The following is a 16,281-nucleotide window of genomic DNA, read 5'->3' as shown; positions in this document are numbered from 1 at the left end:
ATTGCCTCACTGGCAGGCTGTGCATATGAGCTGAATACATAAGCTCTTACCCTCATGAAAAGGGGGAAAGAAAAAAAAAAAAAAAAAATCAAAGCTAAGCTCTATATCTGGCGGGGCGGGGGGAGAAAAAGGCAATTAAAAGAAAAGGAATACATTTCTGACACGGCCCAGTTCTCTGGTGGACCCGAGATTAAGAGGCATGTTTATGAGCAAAACTAAGTCAATATTTTCAAGTCATTTTTTAGTGCAAATCTTAGTTTTACCATTCATAAAATTCAATAGATAATTACACAGCTAGGCAAACCTCCTTAGAGGAAAGTAGAAGAATAATGAATTCCCTACGTAATTATTTATAGCTGTGTTTTTGAGTGAACACAGTGTAACAGGCATCAAGCCAATATTTAAAGGCAAAAAAACAGATTTGTAAAATCTTAAATATTTCAGTAAGCAAGTCTATACTCTGCAGTCTATTTCACAACCTAATCTGCCTTTGCAATACATAAAAATCCCAACAACTTAGACTGCCTCTGTGATTAATCATTAGGATTTAAAATAAAACCTTGACAAAGACAGGTCCAAAAGTGCAACCACAAAATATGTAATGCTATCAGAACATGCAATTTGCTTAAAATAATGTTTCTGGGAAGTGCCATAGTGTTGTCTGCAAAATATTTTGTCTGATCCGTATTTTGAAAAAACCCTTGGGAACAAAATCATTACCACACATCAGTCAAAATGGCAGCGAGTAGAGATCAGATCCAATTCAGTCTTTCATAGCTAACCCTAAGAACAAGCTGCTTATCACTCCAAAGCTCAAAAAAGATGATGAAAACTATATAACACAATGTTCTTTAGCTCCCTAAAGACAACTGATTAAAGTCAGTTAGGAACTGGTTGGTGTGCAATGATGCTTCTGCCTTCCAAAGACACTGCTGAATTGCCAATAGAACTTCACAACGCAACAGAGGGGAAAAAAATTCTTCCCTCTCCTGCTACTGAAAAGCCAAGCGGTAGCTGGTGGCAAGTGAAAGGGAAGCCAAGTTGTTATTTTTTTAAGCTTCAGTACCATCAATAACATTCTGGAGACAAAACTAAACAAACAATTTTTTGTAATAAACAAATAGAACATGATCCAAAACATTCTCCTGCAATCTCATAGGTTTTACAGTGTCACAAGTAAAAAACAGAAATAAAAATCTGTATCAATAGACAAAATTCACAGTACAGAAGAGGTTTAACTGGACTGAAAAGAACGGTTTTTAAATTTGTAATATATATATATATATGTAAATGCTCTTGGTTCGGTTTAATGCTTCTTTTATATACATTAGAAACAATACTGGATAGATTGCTCTATTTCAGCACTCAAAAACAGATTTAAACAGAAAAGATCATTGACGTACAGGGCTGTGCAGAGTGCATTTCATTCTCTTATACAACAGCAGGAATTTTCAAGCAATTTGAATAAAATGTTACTTTATTCTCTCTCATTCAAATAAAACTAAGTTGGCATTATTTTTACTACTGTAGCATTTGGTATGCGTTGCAGGAAACTTGCCAGGTGCATATTGGAGCCAGAGGTGCATATGTCCTTAAGGAAATAGTAAAATGCAGACACAATAAAGCTTTGTCAATGTAAGTAATGGATACTAACTCCCTCCCTCCTGCAGCAGCTTTAACTTAAATGGCCAGTGGCTCTGTGGATTCAATAGACTGAATCCTATATCCTTGCTCTTGCACAATACCTCCACTGCTTTCCACATGCATAACATTTCTTTAGGACTAGACATATTTGTCTTCTTTCATCCAGCACCAATATATTTCTCTGTTATGAAATGCCCACTTTCATCGGTGCTTATGACAAGAATCTGCACGCCTCTCACAGCTCTCCCAGTTTAAGGACAGGCCAGCTAAATATAAAGCAAAAGCACCTTCCAAACTTTCTTACTTCTTTATGAGGAACATAGGCAGACCTTAGCAATAAATGTTCAGGACAATCCCAGGATTCCTTCTTGAGTGCAGAACGGAGTACTTGTAGAGATGCACATAAAAGTTGCAGGACAAGTTAAGAAGTAAATGTGAAAAGAGACAGGAAGCGGGGGGGGGGGGGGGAAGGAAAGCAGGGGGGGAAAAAAAAAAAAGGCCGCTATAAGCATCATAAGCATGGCTGAAACAAACAGGTTGAGTGTATCCCATGTCTAGATCAAAAGCACTGCCAAAAAAAAAACCACAAAACCCTTTCCAAGCAAAAACTGACCTCCTGGTTTTAAGACAGCATTAAAATAAAATAACAGAAAATAAACAGGTATGTCATTGATTCTGCTGGGTTTGGATTCATTTGTCCACTCTGCTTTTCTGCAGCTTTCACCCATCTCGGGAGAAACACCAGATTTTTGGAGTCATTTTTTCTCCTGCAAATAAATGGTTATGGCAAAACAATTATGTTCATTTATACCATGTAAAATATCCTCCAAGAAAGACAGAGACAAGCAATATGCAGCACCGAGGTAGTTTCTGGGAAGGGCACAGCAGCTGAGCCAGCAGAAAGCGACTGCAACCATTCTGTTTAATATGTGGGGCACTGGGCACCCTGGTCACACTGGTGGCAATTCTTCCTTAGTGCAGGAGAAAACCAAGCTGTCCCAGGAGGAGAATCAAAGCAGGAAAGCCTGTTGAAGATGCAGTTGAAGCTCTGAAATAAACCTCTCAGCAGCAACTGTGAAGAGACACTTCTCATACATCTGCTACAATTCAAACAGCTCTGCCTGTACATTACTTACTAGGAATGTTTTGTGATGATTTTCTTTTTTTAAATTTATTTTGGACAATGTCACATAGCATATATTTATCCATTAACATCCCTGCATTATCTTCAGGGACAATACCATTTTCAAATTGAGTTTTGCTTCAGTAATCTATTAAATCTCTGATTTTTTGCGGAAGCCTCTTTCACCTTTCAGTCATTTGTATTATATCACTTGAGTAACTACTAAATTTGGATTTATTTCAGGGAAATATATAAATCCCTTCTGTAAAAATCTACACTTGAGGCAGTCACAGTCCATGCTCCCTTTACAGCCCTGGGAAAGATATAGACACTTTTATACCGTAGCTTACCAACCCTCTTCTATATGTCTGTGTTGAAGATTTGATAAATCATGCCCCACAGTCTATAGAGCCAACCAGATCTCCAGTGACTACAGGAGTCCACCTCAACATCTATATGTAGTTTGATGATCCACCTCCTTGTGCTACATCCTCTTTGCCCTGCTCGCCCTCACGACAGCAAGAAGATATACTTGAGACCAACTTCAGACTTCATTTAGGTAAACAAGAAAGGCAAAGAACCATGTGCAGCCAGTGTAAAGTAAACACTCATACTCTGCTAAAAATGTTCCAGGCTGAATTCAACATCCACGAGCAGCTAAGGAAAACAGCAGCACAGATTTCCTTACAAAGATGCCTTGGAACTGGGAGATCCTTTTGCTCCTCCCAAACACTACTTGAACTGCTTTTTTCTAAGTATTTTTAAACAGGACAAAATGTCACAAATAAGCATTTTATTGATCCAGGGTTTCCACCTTGATATTGTTTACTGCCACTGAAAAACTCCCATGATCAGTTAATATTTCATGCCTATGTCCAACAGACACTGAAATGTAATAGGGGTCTGACTTTATCAAATCCACAGCCTATCACAAAACCTGCTAACATAATTACAGCAGGACAAAGCAGAAGAATTTTGCAAACAGAGGTTGTGTACTGATGCAACCAGTGCAACAGCAGTGGAGCCATTAAATGTTTTGAGATGGAGGAACATGCAAGACAAGCTGGTAGAGAAGGAGGTCTGGTGCCTGTTTATGGCAAAACCAAAAACTCTGCAATGAAACCTCTTGAATTCCAGAAGCCCTCTGGAAAAGATGGCAAAGTCTGCATTTGCAAAAGCATGGCTTAAATCAGCAGGGCGCGAAGAACTGTATTTCAGACTCTGCACAGGCACAGTCACTGTGATGCTCTGTGTAGCTCACGCTCTCCAAGTTGTTGTCAACCATAAGCACATTGAAAGGCACTCTCCTTCCACAGCAGCACAGCTTCAGTAGCACCATTCTGCAGCCAAAGACCACACCGGGCTCTGGATACCCTTCCCTGCACTTTTTGTCCCCTCTGTTGGCCAGACTGAGCTGTCCTCCAAGCACCCACACAGGTGTGGGGTCCCCATGAGGCTCCACTTGGGTGTCTCCGTTGGAGGGAGAGATGCACAGGCAGAGGTGATGGGAGCCTACGGCACCGCTCCATCCTCTCCAGGCCTCCCAGCATCGGTGTGATGGGGACAAATGCTGCCAGGGATTTCCCCTCCAACCCATGCCTTAAAATAACACTGGGATGTGGGAGGAAAACATCTAAGTTAACACTGCCTCGCACAGCACTATTTTAAGCAGGAAAACCCTGAGGACTGGTAGGGTTTAGATGCTTTCTCCCAAATGTTGCCACTTTAGGCGCTCCCATCAGACTCGCCTCCTCCTTCAGCTTTAATCACCTGACAGCATTAGAGCAACAAAAATAATGAAAACGCTATATATGGAATGAATGAGAAATGAAAAAGTATTTTTCTGCCAAGATCAAAACAATAGCAACCAAGTATTTTTCATTGTCCCAGCAGGGCCTTCTGCTATTTCTCAGGCTACAATATCACTCTTTGATTTGACAATTTGCAAAAAAAAAAAAAAATTACTTGAACATTAACATCAGCAAGTCATCCAGTCTTTTAAAAGCTGAAAAACAACATACCTGGCGTACAAAACTGTTAGAGGTAGTGTCAGAAGATGTACTCCCGTCTGATCCTTTAAATCGGTTTTTTCTTCTTGCCCCTTTACCGTAAGACTGTAAAAAAAAAAAAAAAAAATTAGAGGAACAGCGTTAGTGTTGCACAGAAAGCTTTCAGTACAAGCATCACCAATGTCTCCTAGGCTAGCAGGGATTCAGACGATCAGCTTTGTGCCAATTAATAAGCACATATTCAATAAGTAACTGATGGGACAATGCGTGTAACCGGTCACCGACATGACTAGCTTGGCCAATTGAGCCCTGAATGTTTTGGGTTTTTTTTCACGTTCAGGTTTGGAGAAGCATTTATAGACTTGTATAGTTGTAGTATTATTCACCCAAGTCACAATGATTAAAAAGTACAGTTTGTTTTGCAGCTAGTTTAAATAAACAAGCTAGGAAAGGAGATACTACAGCAGTCTCCAGTACATCACAGCTATGAGCCAAGTCGGCTGAGGGAACATTAAACAGCAAGAAGTGACCAACAACTTGTTGATTCAGATACAATCTTACAACCGAGGAATAATTTATAATAATATTTTTTTTTTAAATGTTGAAGTAAGTAAAAGCAGTATAACAATAAAAAAGGAGTAAACATGTAACTGGAAAAGGGATAATATGCAACTAAAAAGCAAGGCATCGTTTTTATCTATTAGGAAATCAAAAAGACAGCAGGAGAAAGCAATGGTTGGCTAAAGCAAAAATTATTAAACTATGGTTTAGAAATACAGCAAATGCCCCCTCCCCCAAGAAAAGCTTTTTGTTCTGTGGGTTAATATGGACTATCAATAAATATCATAAAACAAATTTCAAAAAACATGAAAGCATTTAAAACTGTGTTATTTGCAACTACTTATTTTTGTGGTGACTGTAAACCATGCCATGACACCACCTCGGACCCTTTCCAGGGCATCCCTCCCTGGTACAGCAAAATCTCACAGATTTTTTTCTGCACAACTACATTAAGAGGCAGACCTTCCTATCTAGTTACATTGCTTAAATTCATCTAAACTTACACCAAAATCATGTCTTGACTACTTCAAACATTATTTTCCTTGAGGTTGATAAATGCAATTTTTTTCCTCACTCATCATGCTGTTGTAAAGGTCATTTTACTAATCCATCTCTCTGGATCATGTCTCCTGTCTTTAAATACCTCCCACAGTTCCTTGCAATAAACAGGGTCTTTGTCTTCACTTTCAAGGTCTGTCTTGGCCTATTCCCAATCATAGCTCTCATCTTGCATTCAGCACTGAACTTTCAAGTTCCACAAAAACCCAAAAAAAAAAAAAAAAAAAAACACTAACACAAAACCAAACACCAGCCTCCATCAGCTACATGCTAAATTTTCAGAGAGTAATTTCATATCCACTGCATACTATCTCACAATTGTCTCCCAAGGATAAAAATTCCTTTACAGAAATCTCATTGTTCTCCTTAAAATATGCAACAACAAAAATCCCTCTTGATAAGAAGGTACTAGTATGCTGGCACCTCAAAATATTACACTAATAAATTATATTATTTATCCATTATTATTTCCTAGGATTCCAAGTCCATGCATTTGCATCCTGCAGTTGACTTTGGCATAAGCCACTGTCGGTCCTGGGTTTAGGCACAATGGGAAAATTAGGATCAGCTTATTGGAGAACGTGGCTGTGCATGTGTTACAATGCAACACTCCTGACAACCTGGCCCTGATACAGCAAGGCCTGGGACAAAACTCTGGCTGGGTGCATAAAGCGTGTACTTCCCTGGGCTTGAGCAGTCTTCAGAGCACCATGCTGGGCTTTGGGCCCCAGTCCATCGGTTCTCATGGTAGGGAAGGGTGGGCTCCAGCACAGGCTTGGAGGCACACTTAAAAGCTCATACCAGCAGATTTTTAAGATCATGACTTCAAAATCCGAGCTGTAGCTCTTAGCAGTAACACATATGGTAAGTATGATGAAATATTTTGCAGTCTGAGAGTAATTGAGGAGGACAACAGATAGCCACTACTAACTTCAGATCACTTGTCAAATTGACAAATCCAGATAACTTGCCACCACGAGATGCAAGAGAATGATCTCAGGCTGTATCTGGACCGTAAGTGTCGATCCTGGGCAAGTTCAGAGCACTGGTTGAAATCCAGTATTATGTCAATCTTTTAGAAAGAATGACTCAAGTAACAATAGATCCGTCAGCCTGACACTGATTCTCAGCAAAAATAATTTAACATGTTATGTCACTGAACTAACAATGGCTTACAAGAAAAGCAATTATTTTATTTTGCCAAATTTTACAAAACTGTAAAAAAGCCATGTAAGAAGTTCTGAAAGGCACATGAACCGATACTACACATGTTGGTTAGGGCAGAACTATATAAAACTCAGCATGCTACACATTATGAGGATGAAAATAGGACTTTCTGATTAGTCTAGAACTGTAACCCAGTAGGTCACGAAATGTAAAATTAAAATTGAATGATGAATGGCTTTGCAGGGTTGCATTTCTAAAAGGGATCCTGTAAGAATAACAAGTAGATCAGAACCACCATTACCAGCAAATTATTCAAAACATTTTCCAGTTACTGTTAGAATAGACAGTTCTATAAGAACCATCTTTTTCCACCCAATATAATACTCCACCTAATATAATATAATATTAAGGTACGTAAAATACATTAGAAGTATCTTTGACATCAGTAGTCTTCAACTACAAGATCATCTTTAAATCAAAATTTACTTCTTAAAAACAGTTCTTACTGAGGTAACTGACTGTAGTTACCCGCCAACATTCTGACCCTCTTTTTTTTTGGAAGAATATGGAAATACACTTACAAAAAATAAAGAATTCAAAACATTCATACAGCAGTTCAAGAATATAGAGCATCTACATAAAGATCACACTATCTAGGCAATTTCATAAACAATGTACAGTACAGTATGTTGTAATCCCCAAGGAGATACTAGAAAAAATGTACACATATTCTCTTTCACAGTCATATTTTTGTATTTCTACTCAGTTCCTACAATATTTATTTTATCTAGAGAATCATAGTGTTCATTTTTATAATGCAAAAAATTACTACAAAGGCAGAAGAGGGACTGTGTCTAAAGCGATGAGGATAAAACAAATGAGCAGAATAAAAATGCTTTACAAGCACAGATAAAACACACACTTCTCTACCTGCATAGCAACACCTAAAAGCATTAATTTGGGCAACATCACATGGCAAGTCCAGCTCAAACTGAAATCTACCTTGATTTTTCAGGGTTGGGTTGTTGGGGTTTTTTTGTGAATAGCAGCATGCACATTTTTGTTCTAGTCTTATATAAGAAAAACTATTCAGGAGCACAAGCCAAATGCTAACTTTAAACATAAAAAAAAACAGTTGACATGATGGCAGTACATGGCTACATAGTGTAGGGAAAGTCAGTTTTACAGCTGCTTCTGTGTACAGACCAACTCTGAATCAGAGGAAAGGGGGACAATTTTGGCATGTGGGAAAAGTGGGATTTGATGACTCTTCTCATTATTTTAAAGGATGCTATCTGGGATTACATTTGTCTTCCAGGCCTTTCAAACTTATTCCCACAGTCAGAAATGCCCTGAAACTTTCTTCTAAAAATGAGATAAGTCTTCCATAAACAAAACAGATTCTTATATATTTTTAAAAATGATTAAATATCTCTGTCATGTGGAGAATCATGAATACTCATCCTGTCATATTCATTATGTTTTGCTTCTTTGAGTGTATTTTTTCCATAAGAGCTTAATGCAAGAACAAGACCTTTGTACAAAAAAAAAAAATCTACCAGTTACTTTCAATTCTGGAAAACAAAAAGGAGGGGTTTTTTCACAATGAACTCAATATGTTACTGTGATTTTTATATTAAGATTAGCTGCCTTATCTGCGTTCTGTGCAGCAGTTGGCTGCAATTAGGTAGCTAAAAATAAAGGGCTGAATCATGACGTGCGGACATTGGCCAGTAAAAGCAGCAACACGGGGCAGTCTTTCTCAACCTATATGGTAGCCCTATCTAACAGAACAACCATCAGGGACCTAAAGTCTCTGCACCCCAGTATACGGTACCCAATGGTAACAATCTCGAAACCCAGCATAACCAGCTGCCTATGGTGTACCATCATTTGCCCCAGCTAATTTTAATACAAATGACTCCAGCACTGCGAACAAGCCTGTTTATAGAAAAAGTTTGCTGACAGGAACATTCCCACTGGATCTCAGCCCAACATCTTACACAAATAAAGTTATGTATACATGTTAAGTGTTTACAAGATGAAAACTGTAGCCTGGTTTATTAGTCAGATGTGTGAAGTTCTTTTAAAATTGGCTGAGTTGTCAGAGACAAGAAACACAACACACACACACTTATGTTCTACAACTTCTTAAAATACATGTCAGACAATGTGAAACCTTAAAAAAAAAAACAAAAACAGAGAAAGCCCTACCAAAGTAATCTCATCAAAACCATTTCATCAGCAAAGTCTTAATAAAGCAAAGAAAGAATCTGCTTTCCAACTCTGACATGAAAGTACATTGTGCAACCTTTATCAGCCCATCTAATGAAACAAAATATAGGAATCATATGAAGCATTAGAGGCATGCATAGCAGTTTCCTGATAATTAACAGTTTCATATACAATTACTCATTATTGCAAACGGATGAGATCAATGTCGCTCAGTAAAATCCTTTAATTTTAATGAGGTTCTGCCTCAACACATGAAAAGCATGCACCCGTAAGATCTAATCCTTTAACACACATGACAAGCAGAAGGCATGGTTTTTCTCTGTAGGCAAAATACTATCATCTGTTAGAGGGAATATAAAACATTAAAGGTAACCAACGATCTACAACCAGGGAACTGATCTTCAGTAAAAGTCTTAAAATGCCCTTCACCAGTAACCACTCCAATGGTATTTTACATCAAAGCAGAGAAAAGCACAATACACAGGATTGAGTCTAAACCTTCACTAATTATAATGGGTAAAATAGCAGCAGCCGTTGAGACTGACATCATGGTTAGTGTCAAACATAAACCCTTAAAAACTATCCTACTGGTGTCATTCAAAGAATAAAGGACAGGTGCAGAAAATTTAGGCAGCAGAGTCACTGACATAGATTCAGGTCTCGAAACAGAAATAATGATGCAAGAAAGGAACTGGCGAGAACAAAAACAGAAAATAAAAATTCAGAGCTGGAATGAGGCTTCACTATCTCAGATAACAAATACCCAATTACGAGGATCAAAAGAATACCTAAAGGTAATGAGCAACGCCCTGAAGGATTAGAGAATTGCTAGAAGAGTCAGAAAGGAAAGAGTGCACTAAGCATTTTTCCTTCCCATGCAAAGGCTTTAGAAGATATTTAAAAATGCCCATGTTCCAGGCAAAGAATAGCATGCCAGGACAGTGCAGAACATGTACATCCAGCTCCATCCACCCCTTGGAAAAACAAGTAATTGCCACTTTAATCAGTTCCTTACAACAAGGCAACAGAACGTTCCTGTAGGTCAGGCCTCCTGAGCCCTCTCTGCGCAATGGCCAGGCTTGCCACCACTCCGAAACGATACGCTCCAGCTACCGGGTGGTGCAGCCTCCGGCATCAGCTGCGTAACTGGGAACCCCGACACCCGCACTCAATCAACACACTGCGCGCCTTTGGATATAAAGGGTCAGCTACAGAAACAGACATGAATATTTCTGTTCTTTGCACCACAAATCACACTAGTCTCGTAACTGAGGGGTGGTCAGCCTTCTGACGGTACAGCCAAGGACTGGAAGATGTACGTAGACCTTAGTGACAAGTTTCCCAGCACTCCACAGCTCCACTGCATGTTAGGAACAGGGGCAATGGGGCAATATTGGACACAGCAATACATCCTGGCTTGCCTCTGTCTCGGGGATGGTGTTTCAGGTCACCCTACACAATCAACACCAGTGCAGCCCTATGACAGGCGCTCAGCCCTGTGACATACCTTCAGTGAAGAAGTTGCCTGAGGAGCACAGACTTATGTCCACATAGCAGAGAAGAATCCCAAGGTTAGGTCTCAAAACCTGGATTTCTTCAAACAAAGACCGTTTGCTATCAGGACACAGTTCAGAAAAGACCGTTTGCTATCAGGACACAGTTCAGAAAAGACAAGACTTCCCTTTGGGAATCCTATCAAAGTGAGGATCTCCATATAGAGTCATCGAGTTCACACAAGCTACAATGATGAGTCTGCTAAGTCCATTCTACAGTCCTTTTATAAAATCTTCCACCTACACCAAGAAAAATCCATCCAAACAAAAACAAACAAAAACCCCACAAATAATTTATTTATCAAAACTTGCACACATATCCAAAAATACATATTTGACAGATGCTCTATTTTTCCCCGTAAAAAAAGAAAACCTATTTCTGCTGAGAAATCTGTAACAGGGTTAAATCTTTGATGCTCTTTTCTGCTGGCCTGTGATAAAGCCTTGCCAGTACTGCGGCTAGAAATAGCCCAATTCTCACCAGTTCCTACACTTCTAAGCCATATCCCAGTGCTCTCGCCCTGGCCTCAGACCAGGTCGCCTGGCAGTTTCCACCCGCCAGACAAGTCTGCAGGGGACTTGGCCTGCTCTCCTCATCCCCAGTGACTCGGGAACCCACCTCGGTGCAAATCTGCTGCCCATCTCTCCGTAACACCAGCGATGAAGATATCTGCTCCCAACTCGGCAAAACAGGAGCACGCAACAGCAGAAGGTGTTGAAGCTCGTGCCGCAACCCCACTGTGCCTCCCGCAGCCTGTAGCAACTACAGTTGTAGGCCACGTGCCTGTTCCTCCCCACCTGCTCTCCATCGATTCCTGTATTTCTCTTACACAAGCAAACAGAAAAAGAGATCCGACTATGACAGGAAGATATTTGCAGGGAGCAACAGCCAACTACAGGGAAGCTTCCCTCTGCTAAGGGTCTGCTGCCCTGCCGACAGAGACCAAGGCAAGCCCTTGGAAGGCAGGGAGGGTGATTTTGGTTGCTTTGTGTTCTTTTGAAACTCTTTTATCCTGGCACAGGAAAGAACTGAGTTAAAAAAGCAGAAGAAAAGTAACTGAGACTCCAGAGAAGCCAGCCTTGGAAGAATAGAGGAACTTTTCATCCATAATGGTTTGAAATTATAAACCTAGAGACAAAACAAGACCAAAACAGAGCCTCTAGGAGATGGTTACCAGATATGCAAATAAGTTAGGACTGAAACTGCCGAATTGCTTCAGAGGGATTTACACTCTAGGAAAATGTAAAAAACATTTATTATAGCCCATATATGCTGATGATGCGTAATACCCAAGTGGCAAATAAATGTCTCTGGAAGAGATGAGCATGCAAGATCACCTATTACTGACAGAGTTCAGGACAATGCAAAATAAACCCGAAGAGCAGAGGAGAATCATCAGAAAAGTAACAGCTGAAACCTGAAGGGCTTTCTTCAGTGAAGGACTATTAAAATTTATTTTTGTCAGTAAGGAGTACAACACTGAAAGGAGGTTACCACCTCAGGAGAGAAAACACTACCTCTCACTGAGGACCATGAGAAAGTCCAATGAATGGAGTTGGATTTCATCTCTTCTTCATTTGTATATACTCCACTGAGCTGCTGCCACATTGGATCTGGCTCCTAGGGATGCTGCCAGGAGAGAGTAAAAACTTCCATGCCTCTATAATCAATGGTTATTGTTATTGTTTAAGTAAGCAAAGGGGCATAAATTTTGTTTATTGCTTACAAAGTATTCTTGCAAGTCAGTACTGGGAAATACACTGTTGCAAAATGTTTATTTGAAGAATAGGTAAACACGGTATGAATTGTGATAAATCAATTCAGCTGAAAGAGAGCAGCAGAGGGCAGTGTGATTAATCTGCTGAGAATAAATCTCTGGTTATTCTTTCCATTCCTCATTACCACAAGACAGGCAGTGAGGGAATGGTGCTATGCAACTGAAAAGATAGCTGGAGATCCAGGAAGGACAACAGCCAGTGCTAGGGCCAAAAAACTAAGCCGATATTCCAGAGTCACCACATGCACGTTACTCTAAAATTCATGTTAACATCAATTGCAGTCAATACAGAAGGAAAACGGAACAAGCCTCTCCCTAACCCCATGCCTGCAGTTTACCCTCAGCAATGCAACCTGACCAGCTGGAGCCAAGGGCTCCTGGGAGGATGAAGCCTTTAGACTTGGAAGTGGGAAGCACTTAACAGCATCAGGGCACAGAGGAAAGCTAAATGCAAGTGAAAGAGCTGAAGAAAACAATCAAGAAGAGAATCGTTTTCATTTAAAATGTGTCATGTTGTTAGCACCAGCATTGACAGATGATGCATAAAGGTAGGAAAAAGAACAGGAGGAAAAATAATAATGGGGAATAGGAAAGAATTCATCCAGGGTAAGATACCTTCTCCCTCCACAAGGCAGGCTTGTAGTTAGTTGCTTGATACAAGGTTTCGTTATATTTTCTTTGAAACATCTCCTATAATTTACTGATCTGATTTGCTATGACTGTTCCTATGACACAACACAGGAAGCTTTATGATGAGAAAACAGCAACAAAAATTGAATCTAATGATTTCTAGAGACTGAGGGACTTTGAAGTAGGATGAGAAAAAAATTTCATGGGAGGGAGGGAAAAAAGAAGAGAGGCAAAGAGTTACCATGAAAGGCGTTAATATGCTATGTTATAATATATTATAAACAAATCAGCATAGCATCTTGGTTAATTACAATGAATATTCTACTAATTCAACTTCCTAGAATTAAGGGGTTCTTGAAGTAAAAAATTAAAAAGAGGACTGGAGTTGATTTTTAAAAAAACAGGTACTGAGCATCAAACACTGAACAGAGTTTGTTTGTTTTACGATTTCAGAAAATCAAATGCTAATTTTATTACAAAAGGGCCACACCTAAACCTACGACTTTGCACTGACATATATGTGGACGTTGTGAATAACTCCACAGTGTAACTGTTAGCATGTGCATTAATCTGGAGAAAGCTGGACATTTGAAACTATACCACAACCCCGATTGGACTAGGATCACGGTGAGTACCTAGAACTATGTTTTTCCAGTAATATGGACCTAAAAGCCACAGAATTTTAGGTAATACAGAATAACACACCAATATCTTGCCCCTATTGCAAAGGACTTCCCAGGGAGAGTACACTATAACTGTCACGATCAACACCTAAAGGGATTTTATTTCGTTTGTAGATCTTGTTAGGAAAATGCATTATGAAAGTAAGAAATAGATTTTACACAGAGGCTATCTAGGAATATTTCACATATTTAACTTCCTTTTAAAAGTAATTACTTCCAGAGTGTTAACTAGATTCACTCCTCTGCCAAGTGGTGACAAGTTTGGCCAAAATGGACGGACAGGCATAATCCAAGATATCGACCATGATGTACAGCCAGGTTGAAAGAAATGCTCAGTTTTACAAAAGTAAAATTCTTGGATAAGAGAAATGTTGAGTCTTGTTACAGCTCTACAAAGGCTCTTCAATCATATTTCGCTAAATTATAATTCCCAGAAGTAGCGCTTCAGAGAACACTTTTAGAAGTGATATCACTCCATAAGCTCACATGTTGGTTTTTTTTTTTTCCTCCTGACGCATTACTTGGCATGAAATGTTTCTAGGATTGATACTCAAGTACCTTAGTGAAAAAGGTAGCAGTGGGCATAACTGAAGTACCTGTAGGCAATCTGCTTGATGATTCACAAGTTCTCATTAAACCTCTCCTTCTCAGTGTGAGTATGTTCTAAAGCAGAAAGATCTTACAATATTGATTTTTTTGGAAATCGTGTTAATGGAGCAAAAATTCAAATCAGAATAATTATTTCTCAATGCAGTGCATGCTAAAGAATTAACTAACGTTATTATTCAGACAAAGGGCTCTTTTGCTTCTATAATCTTATTTCCTCTACATCAAAGTTTTATGTACGACTAGAATATGTATATACGGAGAAGATATGATTCTTGTTTTGCCTAATGCCTTTGGTTCTGAAAACTGAAAAACATTCCCTGAACTAAAAAGCTGCATTATTACTATCTTAAAAAGAGGATCTTTTTGGCTGCGAGTGTTCAGAAACCAATTCTATAAAACAGAATGTAAGTACTTTACCTGAAATATAAGTAATGTGGGTGTTAGCAAGCTATCCTTCCTCTCTAAACAGGGGTTCTTTATGCCTAGTTAAAACGAGGGATGAAAAATCAATTTTATGATCAGTATTTGACATTTGTCCACAGCAGAGAGGCACCATCTGATTTGACAGTTGCCGATTCTGTGCTTAGGGCTGAAAAGATATAAAAAGGGGGGGATATATAGGTCAGAAATTAGTTCCCTTGCCACCGCTTCTGGAGAAGCTGGCAAAGCATATGGCTCTACTGAAATGTCTGTTCTGCACTTGGAGGCTGCAGTCAAATTCACATCCAAAGAGACATTTTTTTCTTTTTTAGCTTAACCTAGTCTCTGTTTCAGTGCCTGGATTTTGTTCTGCTGTCATTGGTCCCCAGTAAGTAAAGATCAATTAGCGAGTCTTTTGACAGACTGACAGCATTTTCCTCTGGCAATCGAGCACTTCTGTGATAAAACTGGACCACCTTCTCACAGTAAATAAAGCAGCGGCAGCAGCAATAAAAACTGCCACCCCAAAAGGAAGAAAACTCCGTCCTAACAAGAAGAAGCATGTTTGTAATTTAAAGCGCACGCAATCAGATTTTACCACCCTTTTACTGGGTTTAAAAATAGCACCGTAAGTCCTTGTAGCCAACTATTGCCAACTATTGCAAACTCGAAGATATTATGCAACGTTCACACATCCACCAGGAGCCACCTTTCAAAGCACAAAGTCTTTATCAAGTGTGCGCGCACCCATAGCCTGCCTCCCTCTCCTCATCCCATTCACCTGACCGCAGTCCGCACGGACCGAGTTGTTAACATTTCAGAGATGACCGTACAACCAACCACCTTCCGCACGGTAACCGAGCGGCTTAAGCCTGCAGCGCGCTCAACACCTTCAGCCTCCCCAAAATTCCTGCTCAACGACCAGCGCGAATCGCCCTCCCCCGCCCACGCAGCCTGTTCTCAGCCCGCGGAACAGAAGAGGAAGGTTTCGGCAGCGCGCGGTAAGCACCAGGTACAGAAACAACAGGTTAGCGGACGGAGCGGGGAAAATACCCGTCACCTGTGAGTAGCACACGCACGGAAGAGCACCGTAACGGCAACGTACGCTTCCACGTCCGCCCTCCAGGCAACTGCACGGTTCTTTCGACTGACGAAGCTTCTGTGGCACAGGGCGTCCCATCCATCGTGCGTGTTAACGGAACGGCATTTTGGGGTGGGGGCGAGGACACAGGGGCTTCAGGCGCCTTAGGAGAGCCGCCAAACTTTTCTGGCGGCGGGGAGCCGACGTCGAAGGACGGGCGGCTCCGGCAG

The 16,281-nt window shown here is 40.1% G+C and overlaps 1 protein-coding gene across 2 annotated transcripts in view; it reads right to left on the bottom strand.

The window, feature by feature from the left end:
• CACNB2 (calcium channel, voltage-dependent, beta 2 subunit) overlaps positions 1 to 16,281 on the bottom strand; it is a 263,326-nt gene that overhangs the window by 246,866 nt on the left and 179 nt on the right. For both annotated transcript variants that reach the window (XM_010578512.1, XM_010578589.1), the window contains exon 2: positions 4,789 to 4,881. In XM_010578512.1, coding sequence (XP_010576814.1) covers positions 4,789 to 4,881 — 93 coding nt within the window. The remainder of the gene's footprint in view (positions 1 to 4,788; positions 4,882 to 16,281) is intronic.

Source organism: Haliaeetus leucocephalus, unplaced genomic scaffold (genome assembly GCF_000737465.1).
Source record: "Haliaeetus leucocephalus isolate CR32 unplaced genomic scaffold, Haliaeetus_leucocephalus-4.0 Scaffold0, whole genome shotgun sequence".
Classification (NCBI taxonomy): domain Eukaryota; kingdom Metazoa; phylum Chordata; class Aves; order Accipitriformes; family Accipitridae; genus Haliaeetus; species Haliaeetus leucocephalus.
The sequence above is the reverse complement of the archived record's forward strand: the minus strand, read 5'-3'. Positions and strand labels throughout refer to the sequence as shown.